The sequence below is a fragment of the Anarrhichthys ocellatus genome, unplaced genomic scaffold (assembly GCF_004355925.1).
Source record: "Anarrhichthys ocellatus isolate YVR2014 unplaced genomic scaffold, GSC_Weel_1.0 scaffold2, whole genome shotgun sequence".
Taxonomy (NCBI): domain Eukaryota; kingdom Metazoa; phylum Chordata; class Actinopteri; order Perciformes; family Anarhichadidae; genus Anarrhichthys; species Anarrhichthys ocellatus.
In genome coordinates, this window is record NW_022280032.1 from 7,750,261 (window position 1) to 7,774,547 (window position 24,287).

General features: G+C 40.6%; 1 protein-coding gene across 1 annotated transcript in view; it reads left to right on the forward strand.

Moving 5' to 3' along the window:
• Positions 1-353: 353 nt before the first annotated feature.
• The window catches only part of tp53i11b (tumor protein p53 inducible protein 11b), a 26,223-nt gene continuing 2,289 nt past the window's right edge, over positions 354-24,287 (forward strand). Inside the window, exons 1-6 of the mRNA XM_031863439.1 lie at positions 354-454; positions 3,608-3,695; positions 17,201-17,340; positions 21,624-21,682; positions 21,845-21,893; positions 22,555-22,651. Of these exons, the coding sequence (XP_031719299.1) occupies positions 17,212-17,340; positions 21,624-21,682; positions 21,845-21,893; positions 22,555-22,651 (334 nt within the window). The 5' untranslated portion in view covers positions 354-454; positions 3,608-3,695; positions 17,201-17,211. The remainder of the gene's footprint in view (positions 455-3,607; positions 3,696-17,200; positions 17,341-21,623; positions 21,683-21,844; positions 21,894-22,554; positions 22,652-24,287) is intronic.

Sequence of the window (24,287 nt, forward strand, 5' to 3'; positions counted from 1 at the left end):
TTAACAACATTAGAGTGATGTAGCCTGCATTAATGCATCACTAATCATAATCCAGTGCTTTTGTATGCATTCAGCTACAATTGGGCCATCCTGCATAATGAGTAGGTTTACTTTTACTTTTGGTACTTTGAATATGTTGATGCTGATAACTATCATAGCTGTTTTACTTAAGCAGGATTTCGAATGCAGGACTTTTACTTGTAACAGGGTATTTCTGCAGTGTGGAAAATAATGCCAGTTCATGTATTACGGTATATATAATCCAATGTGCGCTTTTGTGAGAGCGCCGGTTATTACGGTAATGCTCAGCTCTTAAATTGTTTGCTGCTCCGGGGTTTGTGAAAAGCACGGAGTGCTGCGATGAGACGCCACACTATCCACGCTGCTCAACCACTGTAGTGTCGGCTAACGTTACACTCTGAAGCAAACTCTGGAGACCACTCCACGGCCGTCTGTAAGTTACGCGCGCTTTGTGTGCTTTTAAAATATATTTCCCATTGTCTGTAACAATGTTACTTTAACACGCTTCAAGCGGTGTTTTGTATCTGTTTTTGTATCGGTCTTGGGAGGGTGCACATAACTCATGTCAAAGCTGCGTTCTTGAAGATATATATATATATATTTTTATTATCAAATCCGGCTGTTAAGTTTCTTTGTTCTCGTACTAGTTTATGTGAGTTGTCGGTCACATGTACAAAAAGCTGGAGAAGCGAAGTTGAGCGCGTGGTGGACAGCTCTATGAAATTATTAAATGATTTCCCTTCATGTCAATAGTATGTAACGTTACAAACGCGTGTTTTAAATAGAAGCCCCTTCATATTTAAGACATGGTTTAGCTCTATAACCGTGTTAACGGCTGAGCTGCTCCACCCTGTAGCGGTGAAGTTATTTAGCAGTGAAAGGTTAACATGAGTGAGTATACTACCAACATTACCATGGTATTCTAAACGACAGCGCTGAGCTGATATGTCTTTATTTCATTAATACATTTGTAGTTTCTATGTTTAACACGTTGAATGAATGTTTTAAAAGGTCGTGGCAGAGTTGACTGGTTTATAGGTGAAAGTGGATTAACCAGCGTGGGAGCCAGACTGTCTGTGATAGAATTTACCCTATTAGGGCAGCGCCTGATGATGATGATGATTCTATTTAAAAGAGAGAGAACATGCACAGTAGTGTGCTGTAAATATGAATGTAGGTTGTGCCACTGTACACAGTTCAAATTTGTAATTGGGATTAAGTAATCAAATGAGATTTACTGCAAATGCAGTGATCTGCTAGTCTTTCCTGGGAGAGATGGGTCACGAGGTGTGGAAGTTGTGTTAACGCCTCACAGTTCAGGTGAGTGTTTGTTGGTGTGTTAAGACTTGTCCTAAGTGGTGTTCAGCAATGCTGCAGCACTGCCGTGTTGCCAGTGTTGTGAACGACCTACATCTTACTGTTGAGCAGTCTGCAGGATTGATTACTGAAATGTCGGCTTAACTTTACTTTTTAACCTCCCACCACTGAATTTGTTGAGTATTATAGACGGAAGGACAGACATGAAGAGTTTTATTTTTCCTTTCTAAAATGAAGCTGCTGCATATCTCATGCTTGTGGCCCATGTTTTGTAAAGCTTAAAACCATTTCCACACAAAACAAAAGCCAATCCAAGATGCTGGCTTGGGTCAAACAGAAGCCCACAACATGAGTGATGACACTGGCTCTTACATTCCTCCAAACGAAAGATTAAAAACTGGAGTTGCAGGAGATGGATGAGAGCTATTATTGCCCCCCAGCATGAAGCCTTTTAAATGGCTTATTTGTTCCATTTCATGAATTGAGCCATATTCCCGTGCCAGCAGTTGCACTTTTTTTTTTTTTCTTCTAATTTCCTTGCGATCAAGAATCAACATGTCATCCAGGCTCTGTGGGCGGGCGGGGGATTCTAATTGGCCGAGGCAAAAGGACGGATGAAACAAGACTTCCTTCTCTGTTCTTTGTGCCCATGGTGACGAGGTTTATTTTTTATTTTTAACCAAAGCAAGTAATTGGATATTTCATTGTTAACATGGTTGAACTGTACTTTGTGAGTGCAGCGGTGTCTCTGGTAAATAGGTCAGATCTGGCCTGATGATGACCTTTTCAGACCGCTTGTGACTGCAGGATATCGTCACCTCAGCCAACTCTCAAATCTGCAGGTTTCTCTCGCTATGCAGAACAAAAGCGCCGGTCTCGCTGTTGCCTAGAGTTGGTACACATTGTCTTATGACTGTCTGAACAATGGAAATGTTACCTTCCTATTCAAGGGCACAGATTAACTACAGGGTCACTGTTGGTGGAAATGGTATACTGTACTATATTTATCACAAAATAAATGGTTGAGGTGAACAATCGTTTCTCTTTGCAAGTTTTGAACGTGTCCCTGTGCACACCACCAGACTGGATAGAGAGCCTGGTCTCAATGGAGCCGGGCTGTGGAGCTGAAATTATCCTCAGTCCAGCAGCAGCAGCAGCATATGTGTCTGGTTGTGCGTCTCAATGGAGTTTACATGAAGAGGCGGGCAGCAGCACAGTACAGTCCCACGGGTCCCTCACACACTCTGGGCATGCTGTGTAGCCAAAGCAGATGGTGACCCCCTTTTTATTTATTTAACCCCTCAGTGATTTATTAACGCTTACATTCACATTACAGTCAACAAACTGTAGATGTTGTAATTTTAATGGTTATTTTTAGCATGTGAAAATGTACATTTGTATCCACTGAAAGTGTGCGGGTGAACTGTGTACCGCCTGAGGCTCAGATGAGACACTGTAGCACAAAGGGATTTCTCTCTTAACAGTGGCTGTAAAGGATATTTACCTCAAGACTTAATCCTTTGTTTTTGTTATGTTTTACAATCGCAGCTCACAATGCGCATCTCTTCTTCTGGCGTTGTCTTGGTAGTTGTCAGTTAGACGTATTCTTAAAATAGCCACAACTATGAATATGATTTCCCTCAGCAAAATGGTGGGAGCTATATTTAGTTTCGTATTTCTTCGCTGACTACTGATCCGTCTCCAGGGACTGCAGTGTGAACCAGCAATATTCCTCTGACAATGAGGGTGGCTTTCTTTCCTGGCGTCATTGCTTTTAATTTCCTTCTACGTGGTGCCACAGTGGGTTTGCCAAATGCTTCAGTAATGAGACCACAGCAGATGTGCCTCCTGTTATTTCCAGTGGATTAGAGAAGCTAAGAAGACCATATGTGGCTTTTCAGACTTCATTGGTGGGCTGCTCAAGTCATTGATTACATCTGGGGAGACAGAAAAGCAATTCAGCTGTTGAGTGGCGTCAAAACACTAGACAATTTCTGTGTATATTTGGCAAGTCATTTCCCTCAGGCGCTTCCAGCTGTCTGCATAAACTGAGCAAAATCTCATTTTGGATTCATTAGCTTTGGTAATCTCTGTATTTCATATTTGAATGTACGTGTGGTGCTATATCTTGTTTGACTTGCATCTTTTTTTTTTTTTTTTTTGTTCTGTTTTTAATGATACTGCTTTGGTCTGTGTAATTTGCTATAGTTATTTTAAAGAAAACTCTTTTTTTCTTTTCTTTTTAAAACATGCTATTTTCAATCAACAGGTATATTTGAGGGGACCCCACAGGACATTTGGAAAAGCCAGCAGCAGCATCCAGGTGTGAACTCCCCATCGAATAGTATCTGTTTTCAGTAAGTAATCATTTTGTTTCACTGATTTATTTATTTTTTTAATTAATTTATTTTTTTTAATTGGGCCGTCTGTGGTAATAGCCCTGCAGTCACCCGAAATGAGGACTATACCAGTCTGTGCTGGTCAGAGCGAGGCTGTGTGTAGACTGGTTGTTTGAGTATGCAAGTATTCACGCTCACAGTAGAGCATTGTAGAGCACGAGCGCGCTTTGAGTTCTTTTCTATAGTTTCACATTTCCCCCATGACATTTGAACAAAGTCACTTTTCAGTTCTCGTCAGCAGCGCTGACATCACATCTAACGTTTCCAACCCTCGCATAGTATGTCTGCTTAGCTGACCTCCCGGCAACCTTCTACTGTAAGGACTCGACTCTTACAGTGTGGTGGATGAAATGGAAATATTCCAGCTGCTATGCTTTGACCCTGGGACATCTCAAAACTGAAGCCTTCTTTGGAGTTATGTTCCTCTACTGATCCTACAGGTGTTTCCATCAAACAGTTAATCACTGAACTCGTGGTTCCCAGTTCACTGACGACTGTTGGTGTAGTGCTAGAGTACTGCAATATGAATCATTTAATGTGCCGGGTTCATCTAGAGGTTGCTTCACTGAACTATTCTCTCTGACTGTAATGGAGAACTACTGATTTTGGGAATATTCTTATCATATCTTGAAGTGTGATTATTTGAGTAATATTGAGCAACAACTAATTTACAATTGTTATTTGCTTGGTTAATCTTCTTTTTTTTTTTTTTTTTTTTGTTTGTTTTTTAAGCCAAAGTAAACTTATTCAAATTATTTTTTTTGCCTGACCAACAGTCAACAATGAAATATAATCAATTTGCTAAAACTAGCAGACAAGTTTAACCCAGAGCTGTTTTTGTCAGCTGCTACTAGTCCAACTTCAACATTCTGCAGTTTCCCAAAACCGTTGACAATGGAGGAGCCACAAAGACCACAAGTTTAATGAGTGAAACAGTTGTTTAAACTGTTATTTAGTAACCGTGTTGATGAGATAAGTCTGCTGCTTTATCTCAGCATGTTATTGATCAATTGGATCGCATGAAAGCCCAATTGGTCACAATCGGGTGCTTATGTGAGGAACGACTCTCCTGCAGTGCAGATGAGACGCCAGGCTGAAGTTTGCTCACCAACTCTGCAAATCAGTTTCCTGTGGGAAACCCCGCTGTAAGACATTTGGATCACGTGTCCATTGCATAGTATTTTTTTGTTATTGTTACCTGTAGAGGGTACTTGCTGCTCTGTTGATTGTTACTCTGCATGACTACATTTTTGGCAATTTGATGTCAGGCCAAGGCATACAGTTTGTACATTTGGCTTCTTTAGGTCTCTGCAATAAGTCAATATTATAATATATCTTGATCATATGATGTTCTTTTACAAAACTCTATTGTCCAAATTACTTATTCTTAGCTAATTGCAGTTAGAAGCTGATTTATCTCTCAGCTTTAGATTATTGTGTGTGTGTGTGTGTGTGTGTGTGTGTGTATATGCGTGCTACAAAGTTTATTTTATTTTTTATTTTTTATTTTTTTCCAATGCACTGGGGATAATTAACTATTGAACATATATTTGTCATTCTGCTAACATTTGCCATAAATGAGTAAATATTTTATTAATACAATTCTTTTCACAACTATATTGCCAAGCCTCAATAGTAGTTTGTCTCCATGGATGTTTTATTTGGATGGTTTGTTGTGACAGAATCTCTGACATTAGTGAGGCAGAGAAGTTCAATTTAAAAAAAGTTACATTTTCATGTAAATGTCTAAAAAAAAAAAAAATGATTCGGTCACATCTAGGCTCTTGCTGAGGGAATAAACTGAAGCTAATGGGTCTGTAGAAACAAATGCAATCTTTTACCCCCGATTGGATATTTACCTCATCAGCCATCCTGTGCAGGCATTGATTTGCCGCTGGCTACGGGTGATTCCCTCATTTGTTTCTGTGTAAACTCAGCTGAGCCCTCATGGCATTTGTGGTGCTTGGTTTAAAAACCTGATTAGCAAGCTGCGTGGGAGTTTTCACATTTACCAAGAGGCAGCTTTGGCATATGTGAAGATAAGTTAACAATATTAAGGTTGACAGAAATGTGCAGTAATGGCCCTGTGGTAGAAAACCTTTTTTCTGGATGCAAGTTTGAAATGTCAAAGTTTTATCTGTGAAAGTATCAGAGCAAACATCAAGTACATGAACACAATCACATTCATGAGCAACACTTTTGTTTACTTGCCATGGCCTTTCTTATCTTTTTTTTTTTTTTTTTTTTTTTTTTTTTACCCTCTGTGAAAATGAAATGCGACCCAATTAGCTTCAGGACTTGTCAGATTGCTGCTGTTGGGCTCATTTGGCCGACAACTTTAGTGACCAGCTGTCTGACCTTTTTTGTTCTGGTTTTCTAATATGGCTCGAATGCTCTTGGGGCAAAAATGTGATCTCCCTACATAAAACCTGCCAAACAAAGACTTTACTTGGTAAGTGGGCTGTGTTTCCTACTCCTGGTGCGCTGCATGCCACATTCCACCTCCTGAACGAGGACATAACATTTCTAGAAAGAGATACGACTTCTACTGCACAATACGTTTCTGTCCAACAACAAACTATAGACTGCTTCTGCTGTGTAACCAGCACATGCTGACGTTGAATGGCATGCTGTTTAGATGGACTTTGCAATTGTATTTTCTGCAGATGAGAAGGTTAAATATTTAGTGAGACTCTTCCATGCCATGTTCCAAGTATTGATTTTCTGTCACAGAGAACCTTTTTATTATTTGCCCTCTGTCTGCGGTGTGGGAGAATCGTAGACAAACCAATCACAGAGTCTGAATGGTACATGTTGGTTTGGGCGCAGCTGTGTGGATTGCACTGTTTGAGGAAGATGCCCTGTTTACTGATGGGAGGAATTGATTCAAGTGTTTCTGTTATTGCGTCAGAGCTGAGCTAACACAGAAACAATGACAGTCTGAGGAAATGCTGGATTTTGATTCACTGTTTCAGACGGAGTGTTGGTTATAGTCTTGAAGACGAGGGTTGTCTCTTATAGAAAAGGACTCATGAGAGAGAGAGTCTGCTTGCTTTTTAAAATGATTCAACCGAAAAGCCCGGCCCAGTGCTGCCAACTCTTTTCCAATGAAAGTAGCTAGCTAGCAGCACTGGCTCCAAAAGTCACTAAGTCTAACGAATAAGTCCTCAAATCTGCAACACATTACATCATATTTTTATATATTTATTTTTTTTGTTTTGTTTGTTTTAGCAGACGCTTTTATTCAGAGTGTCTCACATTTCTACACCGTAGGCACAACTACAGGAGCAATTTTGGGGTTAAGTGTCTTGCTCAAGGACACATCGACATGCGACTAGCAGAGCCGGAGCCGGGGATTGAACCGCCGACACTCTGATTGAAAGACGGCCCTGCTATCCACAGTCGCCGACACGGACATCTGTCCCTTCAGGTCTCCCTCCAAATTATCATTATGAACATAAACGTAATGACGTAAACAACAAATGGCTGTTATTAGTACTCGCAGCTGTCAACCTAGCAGATTGTGGTGATGTGCAATGGACGGGCAAAAAAGGTGTCTAAAGTACATAACCTACTCTAGCATTAGTTTTAATTTTATATTTTTGTACAATGTGAAAGTATTCAATCAAGTAGCTACCTATTTAGCAATCCTCTGTTTGAACAATATTTCCTGATTTAATTAATTTTTTTTGTAAAGACCATGATCGTATTTAGGCAAGGTTCTATATTTAACTATGATGCATTGAGCAGTTTGGCATATTTTGATAATCAAAGAAAAATGGGATGAATACATGGTTATATTTCCCAATCTAAAGCATGGAAAAGTGTTGGCACCAAAAGTCGGGTATAGTAATGGTGCTGATATCAACACTTTTCAACAGATGCCTAGCTACAGGTCATGATGAGGTGTCCGTGGAGTCTGCTAGTCGGGAGAGGGAAGCAGAAATGCTGCACCACTTGGTCCTGTCACAACATGATGGCCAAAAAGCTTCTTTTTCCTCCAGGCTATTGAAGTTTAGATTATAGTGTATAATATCACAGATGATTCACCAGCCACAGTCATTACTAACTTTGCTGCTTGAAAAGTCTTGACGGCGGTACCTTATCAATGATGATTGTCCCCTTTGTTTGTTTGTTATCTTTTCTTCTTGTAGTGTTGGGCTGTAGAACAAGGTGATTTGTCACACTGGCCAACCAGCAAATGAAATGTCAATGTCATCAATCTGTGTTGCTCTTGGAACAAACAACTTTAAATTAATTCAGTAAAAAAGTTTAAATTGCTTAACCATTAAACAAGGTGGAAAACAGTGTTTGGATCAATAACGCTGTCTAACCTGTGAAAACATCTCATTCTGTGACTGTAGAAGTCATTGCTACAAGATTACAACATAAACTACAAGTTGTTTTTCTTCTAAGTGAAGATCCCTTTCACTACTCGTGTAGAGAGTGAGTCCACGGTGTTGCCCAATCTTCGTGTGTGTGTGACCAAGGAAGTTGTTCTTAATGTGGTGTGCCTCTGGCCTAATACGTTAAACCTGACCAGCACTGATGCACGCACACACTCTCACTAATGTTGCTGTTTCTGGCCGTTGTTGTAGAACCCTCTTGTTTGCTCATTTGCACTTTATAGCTAGTAGAAGTGTGCTCATTGCTGTGAACCTGTGTGCAACCATTGCCGCCCTCGTGCCTGGAATAATGAGCACATGATTAGCGGTACATGATGAGCTCTCTTGCATGTTTAGGGGAGGACATGAGATAACAGATGATTCAAAATACTTCATGAAATGAACTGCATCTTACTAGATGGCTTCATTAATGACGTCATGTAGGATTTTAAGAATCTCTTTCACCTTTTTTTTTTATCTAGCCATTACTTCCAGCTGAAGAAATCCTGAAGTGACGCAGATTGAGTCCTCTACTGAGTGCTTTTCGTCATCCAGCGGGGCTGCTTAGCAACCAGGTAGCACTTCAACAAGGAAGACGAGCTGTGCGATCGGGGAACGAGTGGAAGGCTTGAAAGAGTCTTAATGCGACGCCTCTAGAATCAGTGATCTGTGCAATTTAACATTGATTTGTTTATTGTGAAAGAGACGGGTGGGAAACGCTTTTCCTTGGTAGCACATAATGAAGTATTTCCAATATTAAGTATTGCACTACTTTAACATTTTAATTAGGAGAAGGTATTTGTCCTCTGATGCTGTTCAGTCGGGGGTCTCCAGGAGGTGGGCAGCCAGAAAGCCGTTTCATTTGATTTAGCACTCATTGACCGGGAGAGAAGGTAATTGTCCCCGGCCCTATGGGTTTCCCCTAAGAACACAAAAACATGTCGGCTCCACTTCTACAAATGCTGATTATCACATTTCCTTGTTGGTTCTTCAGCACAATGATCGACAAGATCAGAGAGGCAGAAGAATATAAATGGGAAGGTTAGAAAGATGGTGTACTGTTAAAAAAGATAATGAGCTTTATTGAGAACAAACATGGTTTTGCTTAAATTTACTGCTCTAAATAAATGTGTGGAGGTTTGAGTCGTATAGTACTGGAGGATCAACATGCTTCAGGCCCAGATTTAAACATCAGTAACCTGGCCCAAGTGTGCACTTCTCCCCTTAATCTTTCAAATGAAACCTACTGCGCACACGTGCAGTGCTTTTTAAAAATTTTATTATGGTGTTTCTTTCAATCGTTCCTGAAAATATCCTATCTACAGGCCGCAGTGGGTAACCGATTGTTTTTTTTTTTTCAGCAGTTGTACTTTTTTATTTTTTGGGGGGCGCTGCTGTGAGATATTTAGCACGTTCGCTGACATGAGAGCTTTAGTCACATTTGTACAGTTGTAGATGTGAATTCATGTTTAGTTAAATGAGACTTCTTGCCTCTCGTCTCTCTCCTGTCCTACTCTGCATCTCTTTCCATACTTTCCTATCACACCGGTTCATCCTGTCTAATGATGGAATACATGAAGTCAAATACTTGATTAAGCGACCTACAAAGAATGAAATCCAATAATTGCTGCTTGGCATCTTTACATTTCACATACAGCTGACCAAACACCAGCCTCCCCCTTATCCAACTAATCTCAGATTCATCTGTCTTTCCTTTCCTCACCAAACTCATCTGAAAATTCCAGGATATATAATTTGACTGACATGTACAGTGATTGCATTGTCCAACATTGGTCAAATAAACATTCTAAAATAAACTAATTGAAATATACTGGCATGTGGAGAAAATTATTAAACATTTATTTATTATTAGAAATTGAAGATGAATTAATGTTAATTGTTGAACTAGCAATCAATATGTAGGGATGCACCCACACAGGTATCGGGTTAATAAACCATGAATTTGATCCGATCCGCCAACTGATTTTGGAACGACCAATAACGCACTGCTAGAGGGTTTTCGCTCTCTATCCTGCCTCGCCCCCGACTCTGGCTGCTTACAGTAGAGATAGCGAGCTCATGTTTGGGGATATTTTCATTTAGCAGCTGTGCTGTTTAATGCACGTAGGGGAAAACACTGCGGTGATTTCAAAATGTCCTCATTACTGATAATTACCTGTTGCAATCTACTTATTAATCAGCTACTCGGCTTGTAGATCCAAAACAACCCCATAGCAATAATACAAATTGTGTTCTCCAAAGCACTTTAAAAGACTCCACTGTCTGTTACTGCGTGCATTTTAAGCAAGTAATAGTGGGGAACAATCACCATTATTACAAGTGGAAAAAGTACAGCATTGCCTGTAATATGCCAGCAGCCTTGATGGGAAAATAATTGTGTGTATGTGTGTGTATGTATGTGTGTATGCATGTGTGTATGTATATATCTATATCTATCTCTATATATCTATCTCTATATATCTATCTCTATATATCTATCTCTATCTATCTCTATCTATCTCTATCTATCTCTATCTATCTCTATCTATCTCTATCTATCTCTATCTCTCTCTCTCTATCTCTCTCTATCTCTATCTATCTCTATCTCTATCTATCTATCTCTATCTATCTATCTCTATCTATCTATCTATCTATCTATCCTGATGAACATTAATTCTGCGTCATTAAAGCCTGCCTCAATGATCATTTCATTAGTCTTGCCTAAGAATGACCTGGGACAACAAGTGTTAGACATCTGGTATTTCCAGCCACCTGTGACTCTATCTTCTGTACCTCATTTAGGAGGCTGCTGTTGGAATTGTAGTGCCTTATACTGACGGCTGTTTCTATTATTTTTGTCCACTTCATTTATATCAATTGTATATCATCTCTCTGTATAAAGCAACACTACAGCCTCTAGACTGTCATACAGTTGTATGATACTGAAATTTGATAGCTTTGACACATTTAAATCCGTATTTGATGTTTCATAACAATGCCTCTGCTTTCTAACCTAATAAATATTTACTGCATACCCTGCAATCATATTGACTGTGCAATCATATGCCGCTGCAGAGGTATCCACAATAACCCTAATTGTTAGTCATTGCATTACCGTAATTATGATTATATAGAAGTGCACAGAGGCTGAGCTTGGAACCTGTTGTGTACGGTCGAAGGAGAGACCTCATTCTTGTCTTCACGTGTGATGGATCCCTGCTGAGATCTGATGGTTTTGCTCCTTAGAGATCGGTCACCTCCCAGCTGTGCGTGTGCACTAAGTGTCAGCTCTGGGTTACCTCACCACCTCTTTGCTCCTCCTGCGTTGGCTTCGCAGTGAGCCGGCAAGTGTCAAGATGGCTCCATAGATGGAAAAAACCAAACAATCACTGGCATGCCTCAGTGATTTCATACTGCTGGAGCCCCCCAAACACCCTCAATAGCATGCCTTGCATGAGCCCGATGTAACGGATGGTAACAATAATCCACCCTCAAGCTATTAGGTTATACGCTGTCCACATCTCCACTCCAGTAGCATATACATGTACCAAACTTTCCTATCTATATTCTGAAGGTTTTCATGTAGAGGTTTGTTCATATATAATTCAGTCTTTCCTCACAACATGGCCAAAATGGATTTATGGCTGTTAACAGTATTTCATGATTTATGGAGTGCTACAAAATCCCCTCTGTAAAAACCTTTGACTCTAATATGTTAACAAAATGAAACAAGAATTCTGAACCTGGTGTCATCCATTGTTACGATTTCTGGGGCCGCCTCTACTGAGACTCAGCTGGACTGTAATTTGAACTCGGTCATTATCCACAATCCCTAGAGCTGAGTTCCTAGGACAATGCTTGAAATTGTTCAGAAATGCACATTCTTGAGCAGTATCTCACTTTATTAGGACTGTAGCTCTGATTCATATATTTTGAAACTGGGTTTTTACTTATCCTAATAGATATAGTATTAACATCTTAGTACAATGCCTACTGGGATACTTGGATTTATATGCAATTGTGACTCCCAAAAGATCGTCAGTAAACACTCGAGGGTAACTCTTGCATAATCACGTTGGAGTAAGTCCGTCAATAAGAGGGTAGTTTCCCCTGCTGCAGTGTGATGTAATAACTGAATATTAGGCCGGGAAACTCCAAATCCCAGGACTCATTGAGTTCATCCCATGGTGACTGTCCCCAGATGAGTAAAGAGCATTAATCTGTTGGATTTAGCACAATAATCCATTGATGGTAGCTGACGGAGCAGCAGTTCTCCCCTCAGTTGGAGTGAGTGTACAGATCTTCTCTGAGTTTGAGCATTGGTGGCCTGTTCTGACACGAGATAGGGATTCACTGCCTTCGTCCTTTGTTTACCACCAGCTGTCATGAGCAGCACTTTCTGTGTTCATCTGTTTTCTCTGCCCTTTCGCCACGACTTAACCTCATTTGTAATTTCCACCACATCAGAGTGGGCACCTGTTAGCCAGGGAAACCATTACTTTAGGTGATTTGAATAAAATGGCTTCAACGCCCCTGGATGGCTGGATATTTACACAGGATCAATCTCTCCACTTACACGATGTAATGTGCAGATCGTGGGAATCCGTGCCTACGTCGCCTGAGCTCTACCGATGTCAGTCGACCAAATGTGTGATCGCACAGGCCACATGGAGAGAAAAGGCCCAATCTAAGACTCGTCATGTGTCGGCCGTTTCGTTGCCCCTGCATAACATCTCCTGTTTTTTTTCTATTTCTGATCTTGCAATTCACATAGCTGCCACAATATTTTGAACACCTGCACAATGTAATGTTCATTACAGTATAATTGGTCACAGTATATTATAATAATACTTGCAGTGTTTGTCAGTGGGGGGTGGATTGATGATCAAATTTGAGATTGTATTGTAAATACTGTTATCCACTCTTGCAGGGAGAAAAGTTAATAAGAACCTTTTTATTAAATGCAAACTAATGAAATCTACTCGTAGACACCAGCATGAGGGTTGTCGGGTTATAACAGCCCAACTGTCAACACCTTGTATGTGTTTGAATCTACTTGGCAGTGTTTGGTTGGAGCTGTAATAACTTTGTGGAAGTTATAATGAGGTCAGTCCTAAGTTGACTTCTGGAATCCATAAAGGTCAATTATGCTTGATCGTACTCCATCAGATCACAGAAGACTGGATCTTCCTGTCTTCAGCTTAAAGTTGTACTGTGCTCCAGTATTTCTCAGGGCAGAAATCCAAACTATTACCACTAACCGTGAGAGGTAATACATTAACTAAGGTCACTTTTGTTGAGTGGGCTCAAGGGACGGGCTTTTCATTGAGCGTGAACCGCTCACTTGTTTCTAGAGCCTGAGGTGTTATCCATGCTATCTGTGTTATGATGCTGCTAGATATCCCAAAAATGGCGGTGAGGGAATTTGGAGACTACTGGGCAACTGTCTCGAGTTAATTATAGAAAAGAGGAGCTGAGCAAGCTGTAGAGTCTGCTTTCTTATTTTGAGTAACACATTTGTTCACAGTTGCTCCTCATCACCCACACACTGCTTTGTTGACAATTATTTATTTTACAAAATGTCTTGTCGTTTACCAGAGATCTCTCGGTGAATTTGCACCTTTCCCACAATATCTTCCCGCTATGTTTAGCAGCGTTTCATTTCCACAGCACATATTTTGTTACAAAACCTTGACAAAGAATCAAAGAGAATATTGTTTGTTACTCATCTTATTGATTGTGTTCTCGGGTTATAAATCATTCTTCAGTCCAGGTGGACTAACCTGTTCTCTTCCCACACACTCTAATTAATTGGTATTTTCTTCTGTGATAAGACTATTTTTCACTCTTCCAGTTGGACACGCAGTCAGCAACTGGAAGGTAAATGCATTGATATTCTGCAGAGATGATTACAAAGTGAAGAAAAAAAAGCCCCATCTCTCCAGACTGCATCAATGGCAGGCTTTCCAGCATAGATCTCTGATACACCTCCCTCTTCAGGCTTCCTTGAGGGCATTATATGCATGTTCACTATCACACATGCATGGCTTTTGAGGAATCTGCAGATACAGCTTTTTAATATATTGATTGTCTTCTTAATCATCCTCATATTTTGTTGCATTGTGTGTAGTCAAGGTGTTTTTGGTTAATACCTTTTTTTTAAAATTGTTTCAACTAATATAGCCTAAAAATGGACGGCTGGCTCAGTTGATCTGCTGTTAAATTCAGCTCCTTAAATATTTCATTGTTTTACACAACTCGTAGATTGTTGTCTTGTACATTTGACCCCGCTATTGTCGTCCAGGCGAGATGTGGTTTGATTCACGAATATGTACGTTGCCATTCTTAAGGGGAGATATTACATACAGTGTAAGCTCGTCTTGCAGTCTTTTATGGCGACTCATTAGGAAAGCGTGTCTTCTCTCCAGTCGACTGAACACGGATCAAAGTATTCATTTATCCTAAAACGTCACTTAACTGTATGACAGTGGAACCACTGGCGGCTCTCAGCAGAGACGTCATCATCGAAGGTGGTTTCAATTGTAAAGGTGCTTTCAATAATTAACAAGCGATTACTCCATCAGTTGCTAGGCAACTGCATCAGCATTACTCTAGCAAGTCGAGGCGCTCTCTTAAGGAGATTGAAGTGGAGACATGCTATGGGATTGTATGTGTGGTGTACCATGCAGTGTGCTCTCTTATTTACTGCTTCATCATAGATTTTGATGGTGAACGCAGATCAACATCCAGGGGGCCAAAATGCCTTTGCTGTTAGTTTTTACATCATTTACAGCAATATAATTATTTTAGCGTCAACTTAGTCCAATTACGTGGCGACGGGAGCAGGGAGGATGATTAACCTGTTCTCTTCCCTGGGAGTGGACAGGTTGTAGAAGTGGTGGCTTTTTATATGCATGATATGAAGGTAGACGGTAGGGCTGGAGAAAATATCGTCTCATAGTACTGTACATCTGGTCAAATTGGGTAACTTCTTTAGAAAATGCAAACTTTTTTTTTTTTTTTTTTTTTTTTAAAACTGTATTGACCAAAATTGTATTGTATCAAAAGATGCCCTGTCCCAGTTGTGAGAACGAAGTCGGCCTGCACGAGTACCAAGGTTTCCCTTCTACTTTCTTAATTATTCTGGTGGTGCTTCTTCTTGTTGATGGGTAGAGAAAAGGGAAAGTTTAGTGCCTCATGCATTGTGTGGAAGGTTTGAAAACGCATGCTGTGTAACCTCCACTGACCGCACCAAGCCTATGTACGCATGTCAATACTGGGGATGTTAAGCCTTGCTACATGTATAGCAGACAGAAATGTGCTCGGATTAACACTTTCTAGTTCCCACCTGTCTGTTCAAGCCAAACCCATACTAAAGAAGGGATTGTGAGTTTAGAGCAAAGTTTTAGCAATTTAATGCTTTTCAAGTATTACTGCAGCATGTGTTTATTTACATTCTAAATTAATCCAATTTTCACTTCATAATTTAGCCAAGGTGTTTCTTCATATTGCATATAAGACAAGCGGCAAATAATCACATTTGCAAGTGCTTAATCTTTGTATTTAAATGGTAATTTACTGAATTGATTACTCAGTTGGGAAAGTTATGAGAAACTGACGATTAACTAATTGGTTTAGCAGAAGTTCCAATAGAGCATCCACTAAAACTGTACAGACTCGAATGATATTGTATTTTTAATCAATAGCTCTCTGACTGAGCCATCACTAAAATGGAATATAGCTCTCATCATTTGTATTGGAGAGCTTTAGTATGTTAGGAGTTTTTACTTTTCTGCTCTCGGTGTGCAGTTTGTTCTCAGTAGGCATCAAGTAAATATAAACGGAAAGTGTTGGTTTGCTTACAATGTGCTTCTAACTGTGATGACACTATTTAATTTGTGGAAAACTGAGAGCTTTGTGTTTTCCTGTTAGTATTGATCGTGTTTTTTTTTTTTTTTTTGTTTGTTTTTTTGTCCCCCTATCCTGAGGACAATTGTTCACGGTGGTGTCCCCTTCCTGGAAATACTAGTTCAATAATTCCTTTTTTTTTTTTTTTTTACTTTAGAGAATTGCCCCATGGAGTAGCCATGCATTTTTAGAAACGTTGTCCCATTGTGTGCCTTTTTGCCTCCAGTTGAAGCATGGAGGTTACACTACTACACACTTGCACTACTGAGTCGATGCTTATCTCTTGATTTGACTGCTTGTCCCCAGTGAATCCACAGGTGCTATTCATTAACGCAGATCAATAGGACCACAGCAGCACATCCTGCTGACAGTTAGCAGCCAACAAATGGCATGTGAATGTTTGCCATTTACTGTTCTCTTCATTAAAGAAGAGGTTGTCTGAATGTATGGATCAGACATTTTGAATTGATGATGATGATAATAATGGGCTGTATTAACAAAGCAAAAAGCCCAGATGTCTGTTGATACCATTTCTACTAAAACGGATACAGGAGTCACATCTTTATTGTTGCATTTTGTGAAATACATTTTATATTACTTGAAAAACTAACAAAGCTGGCTGTGCAGCAGTGCAGCTTTAGTCTGGTTTTAATCAAATCAGCATGTGGGGATAAAAATGAGTCATGATGAGAGCTTAAAGCAGGGAACTGCCAAATTATAGAAAATGAAATAAATTAGATTGTTGGAATACAGGCCATTAAGTAATAATTTCAAATGAGACATAAATATCTGTTGCGAAGGTTGGGGCATATTGCTGTGTAGACAATACATGCCAATATGGAAACTGTGGCACTCGGGCCTAAAAGTCCAGCTTCATTTACACGTGTGCAGTAGTATCCTGTGTCACTATCCGATCTATTGGCTCTTTCAGTGGGGCAGATCTGGGATGTCTGACTTAAGGGGAAGGTTTTATGGGTTGCCTGTATTTGCTTGACTCATGTTATGGAATTGTGTTGCATAAATCAAGTCCTCACGGGGATTATTTGTATATTGGTACCTCTTCCTGCCTGTGCCCTAGAGAGATGTCGTGCGAGGGGTAATACCAGAGGGAAAAGCTCCACCGATGTATCTATATCTATCTGTTTATTTTATTTTCCACTTCTTTGTCAGGTGTGTGCACCATGGCGTCTAAGCCTCACCCTCCTCTGATGAAGAAGCACAGTCAGACAGACCTGATAAGCCGCCTGAAGAGCCGGAAGATCCTCGGAGTCGGCGGCGAGGATGATGATGGCGAAGTGCACCGCTCAAAGGTCAGATTAAGCTGCATGATTTTACATTCATGTCATTTTTATTCAATATGGTGCAGTGACCGTAGACAAAGGCAAATAGCCAGTGCATTAGCGTGACAATGAACTCGGTGGTTTAACACGCGCTGCATTTATAACCATCAGTCAAATGGATATTGCAGCAGTGTGCAAACAAAAATTGACTCAACCACAGATGCACACACGTTACCCTGAGCAGAGCTATGGATTCCTTTTTAAAAGCCACAATCTGCTGCTAATTGCCTCATCACTCCCCTGTGCGTTTGCTGCGTATGCGTCAATGAATCTAGATTACGCAATCCCATGAGCTCCACTGAGATGTGACTGGCTCCCCCTGAGAGACTCCCTGCCTCTTGCAGATCGTGTATTATATTCCTGCCTCTCGTATTTGCACACTCGCATTGACGGTGTACAACGATGTGTATCCCAAAACGCAACGGCACATGCAGGTTCATGCCAGCAGACACAAGGACTCTAATATCAAGATTGCAATGATTTTTTTTTTTTTTTTTTTTTTTTTTTTTTTTTTTTTTTTATCAGATTGCATTTGAATGAGCATAGGCAGAGCTGACTGTTCCTCACTGAAATATTAATCAGGCATGTGGGAGAAGGGAACAGAAGAGTAGGGAGCGGGCATACGGTGGTGGCTGATGGCTTGTGATGAGATGGCGCCCTTCTGAGTGTTTTCTCTCTCAATGTTTTAGCAAGGAGCCTAACCCAGACATCTGCCAGTCAGATCCCTTTCACAAAGCGTACTGATGGAGAACGTCATCCACGCCAATAAAACGTATTTTATTTGAGAAGGATCATCTAGGTTTGCTACAGGATGTAATGATTGCAAGGGGATCCAGCAATAGCAGGTGTCCCTATTTAGCTGTGGCATTGACCCTAATTTAGAAATGTAATTGTTGCTTTTACACTGTGCTCCATTGAGTTGTATGTATCCTCGCCACAAGTATTTGTGGTAAGAGACCCATGGGATCCAACATTTAACTGCATAGCAAGAATTGGTTTGGAAGGGAAACTTTATCCCTGTGGTCCCTCCAAACAAAGGAGGGAAGTGTCTCTTCCTGTCTCTTTTACTGCTTGGAGATAAGAATAATGTTCCTATTACTTATACTTCAGTGAGAGGTGAGTGCAATTGTGCTATTTTAACCCACTGGTACACTACTTCAGCACTAAAGCCATGAATCATGAGCCCAGGCCTTCATAGATGAGACATTCCACGATGTTTTATGTACATTTGTTTTCTATCCCAGAGGATTACGTCTGAATTTGAAAGTTAGGATTTTATTGTCATATACAAAATTTTACTTCTGCATTTAACCCATTCCTAGCTTATTGGGAGCAGTGGGCTGCTGAGAAGCGCCCGGGGAGCAGTTAGGGGTTCAGTGTCTTGCTCAGGGACACTTCGGCACAGGACATGTAGCAGCCGAGGATCGAACCGCGTTTACCTGACGACCCTCTCTACCCAGTGAGCCACGGCCGCCCCCGCTATCACTATCTAACGTGACTGCACAAACTGACAACATGATTAGTTTGGTGAGGAGATTCTTCTTCCTCTACGGCTCCTGAATATTTTTCCCACTCTGTAGCTGATGAGCTGCCCTTTCTTTCCTGAATGTAGCTGCCTGATTGACTGACGACAAGGTCGGACCATAGCAGCTGTGATTAAGCGTCTCTCTCTCCCCAAACGGCATTGTGCATTTCTTCCTTTTCCTGTTTCTCCCTCTCTCCCCAACTCCCTTCCGCTCTATTCCACCCCAAGCCAAGTCTTTGACATCAGTTGATGATCATTTCCCTTTGAGTATTTCTCATGCCAGTCATGAATATGTATGTGTTCCCGTCAAAAACAGCCCCTGAAACCATGGCACAGGAAGGCTGACTCACCTGGTCATGTAATCACAGCTGGCAGAGACCGATTCATGAACAGGCACTTCAATCGCAGTGCAAGGGGAGATGTAATGGGTGTAGTCTGTAACTCTTTAGCTACATTTGTTTAAAGTTTAACTTCAAGGGTGTCTTTTCTTAAGGCCTCTGCTCTGATATCAAAGCTAGCAGCAGCAGCCATGACAGAACATGTTTAAGAAAAATCAGGAACACTGATTCATTTTTTTTTTTTTTGTTTTTTTTGTTTTTTTTCCCCCCATTCAATTTTCAACAAACTTTTTGATATCTTCCCTTCTATTTTTGACATCATAAAATGCTAGTCCTACAGAGCTACCGACGAGGTCATTGGTCTCACTCAATTTGCGATTGGAATATGTAAAGTGGATAACAGAAATATGCAAAACAGTAACATGGCAGTTTTAGGTCTCATTGATATCGATCATATTTTAGACCTTAAATGCTCTTGAACTCATGAGGATATTTCTCATGATATGATTTGATTTGATGTAACACGGTTGTTGCTGATGCAGTGCTCGGTAATGAAAAGATATTTATTCCAGGTTGTAATGCAACAAAATACGACAAACTCCACGGGGGGAAGACTTTTGCAAGGCACTGTACAATACTCATTGATATTATGAAAGTGATGAGACCTAAAGGCTTTTGATGAAGGAATAAAACTTCAACCAACAATTGTAATTTCTCTGCGGCTTACTGTCTGTTCAGGCAAAACAAAAACAGGTTTGTTGTTTCTCTTTCCCTCTGTGTGGCTTATCTGGGACAGTTTGTTTACCTACATGTCCTTGGGTATTTTAAGAAAAATCAACCAACATTTGAATTTTTTTTCCAGCAACATTTCTGCCATCCTCCTCGCATGCAAAAAGAATCTGTGCTCCTGCTCTCCAAACCACATCCTTTGTTTTCTATACATTTACAGACGTATACACTGAGACTGTCGTTTCATTGTAGATCATTTGCAGAGAAATGCAGTGTACACATTGCATACTATATGCAGCTATAACCGACTGATTTTCACTGTGTCTAGAGATCTGGCTCATTTGCGTACAGAGCAAAATCTAATCTATTTATTTTTGTCTACACAATATCAGAAAATTGTGAAACTGGCCATAGTTGTTAAGAGCCTAAGGCGATGTTTACAAATTGCTTGTTTAGTCTGGCTGATATTTAAGTTGACAAAAGAAAATCTACAATTCTAGAGGCTGGAACCAGCAAATGTTTGCGACAACATTACTTTAATTATCAAGTGTGTCAGTGATGCATTTTTTTGTGTGCATCGACTAATTATGAAATTAACTAATTTGACACTACATCAGACATGCCCTCAGATAGTTGTAGATGACTATTGGGATGCTGGTAATATCAGACTAAACAAATAGAGCCACAGACTATGACTGCATGCTTCATATTTTTTCTGAGAGGTTCACATGAATATATTGGTGCCTGATGGAGCAGAGTTGGAAAAACAAGTTGCCAGTTACTAGCATCTGTGATGAGAGATTTAGAATAGAGTATTGCGTGGTACTTGTGTTGCTAGGCTTATGTTAGTTTTAGCTGGCATAGACGTGGTAGTTGGTTATTCATCCAGAATTCACAGCAAGATGTTGTGATGACTTAAGATGGGTTTATACTTACCGTAGTGAAACTGGCACGAGGTTCGCGCGTTACAAACTGGCAGCTTGCGTGGTGGGTCGTTTTCAAACGCTTTAGAAACGGGGGTCCATAGAATCTTGTTTGAGTAAAGATTTTAGCCTTGTTTCCAGGATATTCAGCCTTCGTTTCATTAGACATGATTTAATACTCGGGGTTTCTTTCTTTTCAGGGCTTGTATAAAGGCGATAAAGTGTGCCCATGAATATGAGATACGAGTCTACACTTGACTACAATTCCTCCTCGGCATCCTGTTGATGGCGTTTTGCCAGTAACACTTGTTGACTTCTTGCTTCCTCTCAGTAATTTTGTTTGTACTCTGGTGTTTCAGAGAACACTACAACGAACCAGACATTGAGCTTAAGCACCATCTGTGGAGGTCGCCCAAGTATAAACAAAGTTATACCCTCTTAATCATAATGGGGTAATTAAGGAAGTGAAGAAATTTACAGTTTAATTAGCAACTTGATAGGTTCTTCTTGACACTCGGCCTCTTCTTTTCTCTCCACTTTGTTTAATGGGCTTCTTTCCAATAGCTGTCTCCAGATGTGTTGGCAACATGAAATACACCTGAATGGAGAGCACTTTATTCTTGGCTTTGTGGTGCTTTGTCATAATATGTATCCGTTGAGATGACATGATTGCTTTTATATTTCCCTTCTCATAACTCATTTCCTCTTTCTTTTTGTTTTGCCTCGTTCGCTTCACAGATCAGTCAGATGCTCGGAAATGAGATGAAGTTTGCAGTGCGAGAACCCATCGGGCTGAGGTGAGATTTCGGCTGCTCAGACCAGCTCACAGTTAACACAGCAGACTGTGAGGTCATCCGTGTGTCACTTCCAGTAAAGTTCAACATCTTGTAAAAACAAATGCTCAATCAGAATTGCTTCCATAAAGGATACAGTAGGTCATGTAATGTCTCTCTTCTTAGGATGTGGATACTCATCTCTGCAGTGGGTTTCACAGTTATGGCCGTGCTGGTAAGTGTTGCTTAAATCTTTTGATAGTCTCGATCTAAAGTGTGTGTGTGTGTGTGTGTGTGTGTGTGTGTGTGTGGGCGGGCAGATGAGGACAGTGTAGTTGTAAATGCAGAGCAGGAGGAGGAGGCATCCCAACCAGCCCAAGAATGGGAAGAACTCTGGTTACATAATTACCAGACATCTGCTTACTGTTTACTTTGTGATATGACATTTTAAAATGAAGGATGAGCAAATCCTGCAGGAAAATTCAAGTCTGTTTTGCAACTGTGGTACGGTATAGTTATTTTAACATTTCTTAATTAACTTTACAGAACAATTGCTGTGTTGTGATACTGGTAACGTGGTGTACAGTTACATATACCATGATAGAAGATCCCATCTCTATCAATAAAGAGACTTCTGTATAGTTATTTAAGGAGACAAAGCACTCCTATCAAAGTAGGAGATATGTCTTGTGAACCCAGCAGAGGAGATACAGCTCAGTCTTTGTCAGCTATAGTTCCTAAATGCTCAATGTCCTCAGTGTTGAGGTCATACACAGTGAGTCTAACTGGCAGACAGGGAGACTTTGTCAATGCTGCTGTATTTTGGGGGCTTGAGGGGAGGACAGAATGCTGTGGATATGACAGAGTTGTATTGTGCTTGTATTTTTCCTACACAGGCCCTAGTGTTTCCCAACCAGCTATATGAGGTTGTTTTCGAGGAGGAGCTCTCCACGACTAGCATCTCTGTTCGCCTTTATGGAGGAGCACTGCTTAGTAAGTCTTCATTCCTATTCATGCGTCTTCATGCATAACTGCAGTACAGTGAATATACTGCAACTATGCATGTGGGAGTTCATTCACTGTGCTGCAATGATGCTGACACGCGGCCTTTTTTAAGATTTATTTATACCCGCTGACAAAAATGTACACTGCATATGGTCTTTTGTGATAATTCATACATTACAGTTCACACACATTCAGATGATGTACAAAAATCTCTTCATGCTGCAAAGTCATCCCTGTAGGCTACAAACAGAGGCTCTGCATTTTGATTCAGTTAGTTGAGTACAGAGGCAATTTCTCCAGAATGTTCAAAGCAAAGCCTCCAGTCACCTCTGTGGCCTCGTATATCGGATGTAAATGCAGTGGGAACAAAGTGAGGGATGGCAGGACTGTGTGTGGGTGTGGGTGTGGGTTGGTCTGGAACTCCAAAGAAGTTAGTGAATTGCGCTATATTAAAATTTTGCAACTCAATCGAACGTTAAAAAGTTCAGTGTGGCTGTGCTACAGCACAATAACAATAATCCTGTGGGCGTAATCATCTCATTCTCCATCTTCCGTACAAAAGTTTGGGGCGCTTCTCCTCCCACAGCGTTGCAAAAAAACGCAGCCTGATTGTGAATGGTGTGCTATGACTTTTGCCAGAGATTCGCCCAGACATTGCCACGAAAATCACGAATGACGTGAAGTTTTCCACATACACACAGATGGGATTTCAGCGTAGAGGGGGGAAAAAAAAAAAAAAACACTCAACTTTAACCCATACTGACTCGCCATACATTTACGCATGTAGTGCTTACTTGCCACTGGTAATATTGGCGAATATATTGCAACATATTCTATTTTAAAAAATATATATATTTTATCCAACGGAGAGAACCGATGCTAGATATACCACTTAATTATGACAGTTGCATAATTTTAATGGCCCTTTGAAACAAGGATTTTAGCGCAGTCTGTGAGTCAGTTAGTGAAAGGTTTGTGATGGCTCTGTGGAGAGGCACAGTGTGCCTGTGGTAGAGAGGCCGGTAACTTAATGGGAAAAGAAGAAGGGTGCAAGCAAATGCTTAGCTTAAGGCGACAACCTGGCAAAACCTAGTCAATATTCAGTCAGGCCATAGTATATGTCCCAACGTCTGCTCCGGGACCTTATATACAGTAGATATAGGACCAGAACATGTATCATCTAATGCGTTCCCTCCTCCACAAGATAATGTGAATACTAAAGAGAAACCTCATACTGCACTCTTCAAGCATTGTACGCATTTCTCGATAAATCTGAACAAAGAAAAATCTGAACAAATCAAAAATAACCCTCTGGAGGATTTCCACATTGCCTGAGGAGAGATAAAACCTTAAACAAATGCCACAGTGGCGGAAGATATGAATGAACTAGCTCTCAATCTCATAAAGCCAATGAAAGGAGGACTTATGCATTTTAAATATCAGCAGGGCTGTGGGGGATTAGCAAAGAAGGGGGGTGATGTCTTCCAAGACAAGGAGCAGTGAAGAGGGCGAAGGATGGGGTCTCGTCTGCCACGCTGATGGAAGCTGGCAGGGAGGACACAGTCCATCGACCCTCCCACCTGTGTGTGTGTGTGTGTGTGTGTGTGTGTGTGTGTGTGTGTGT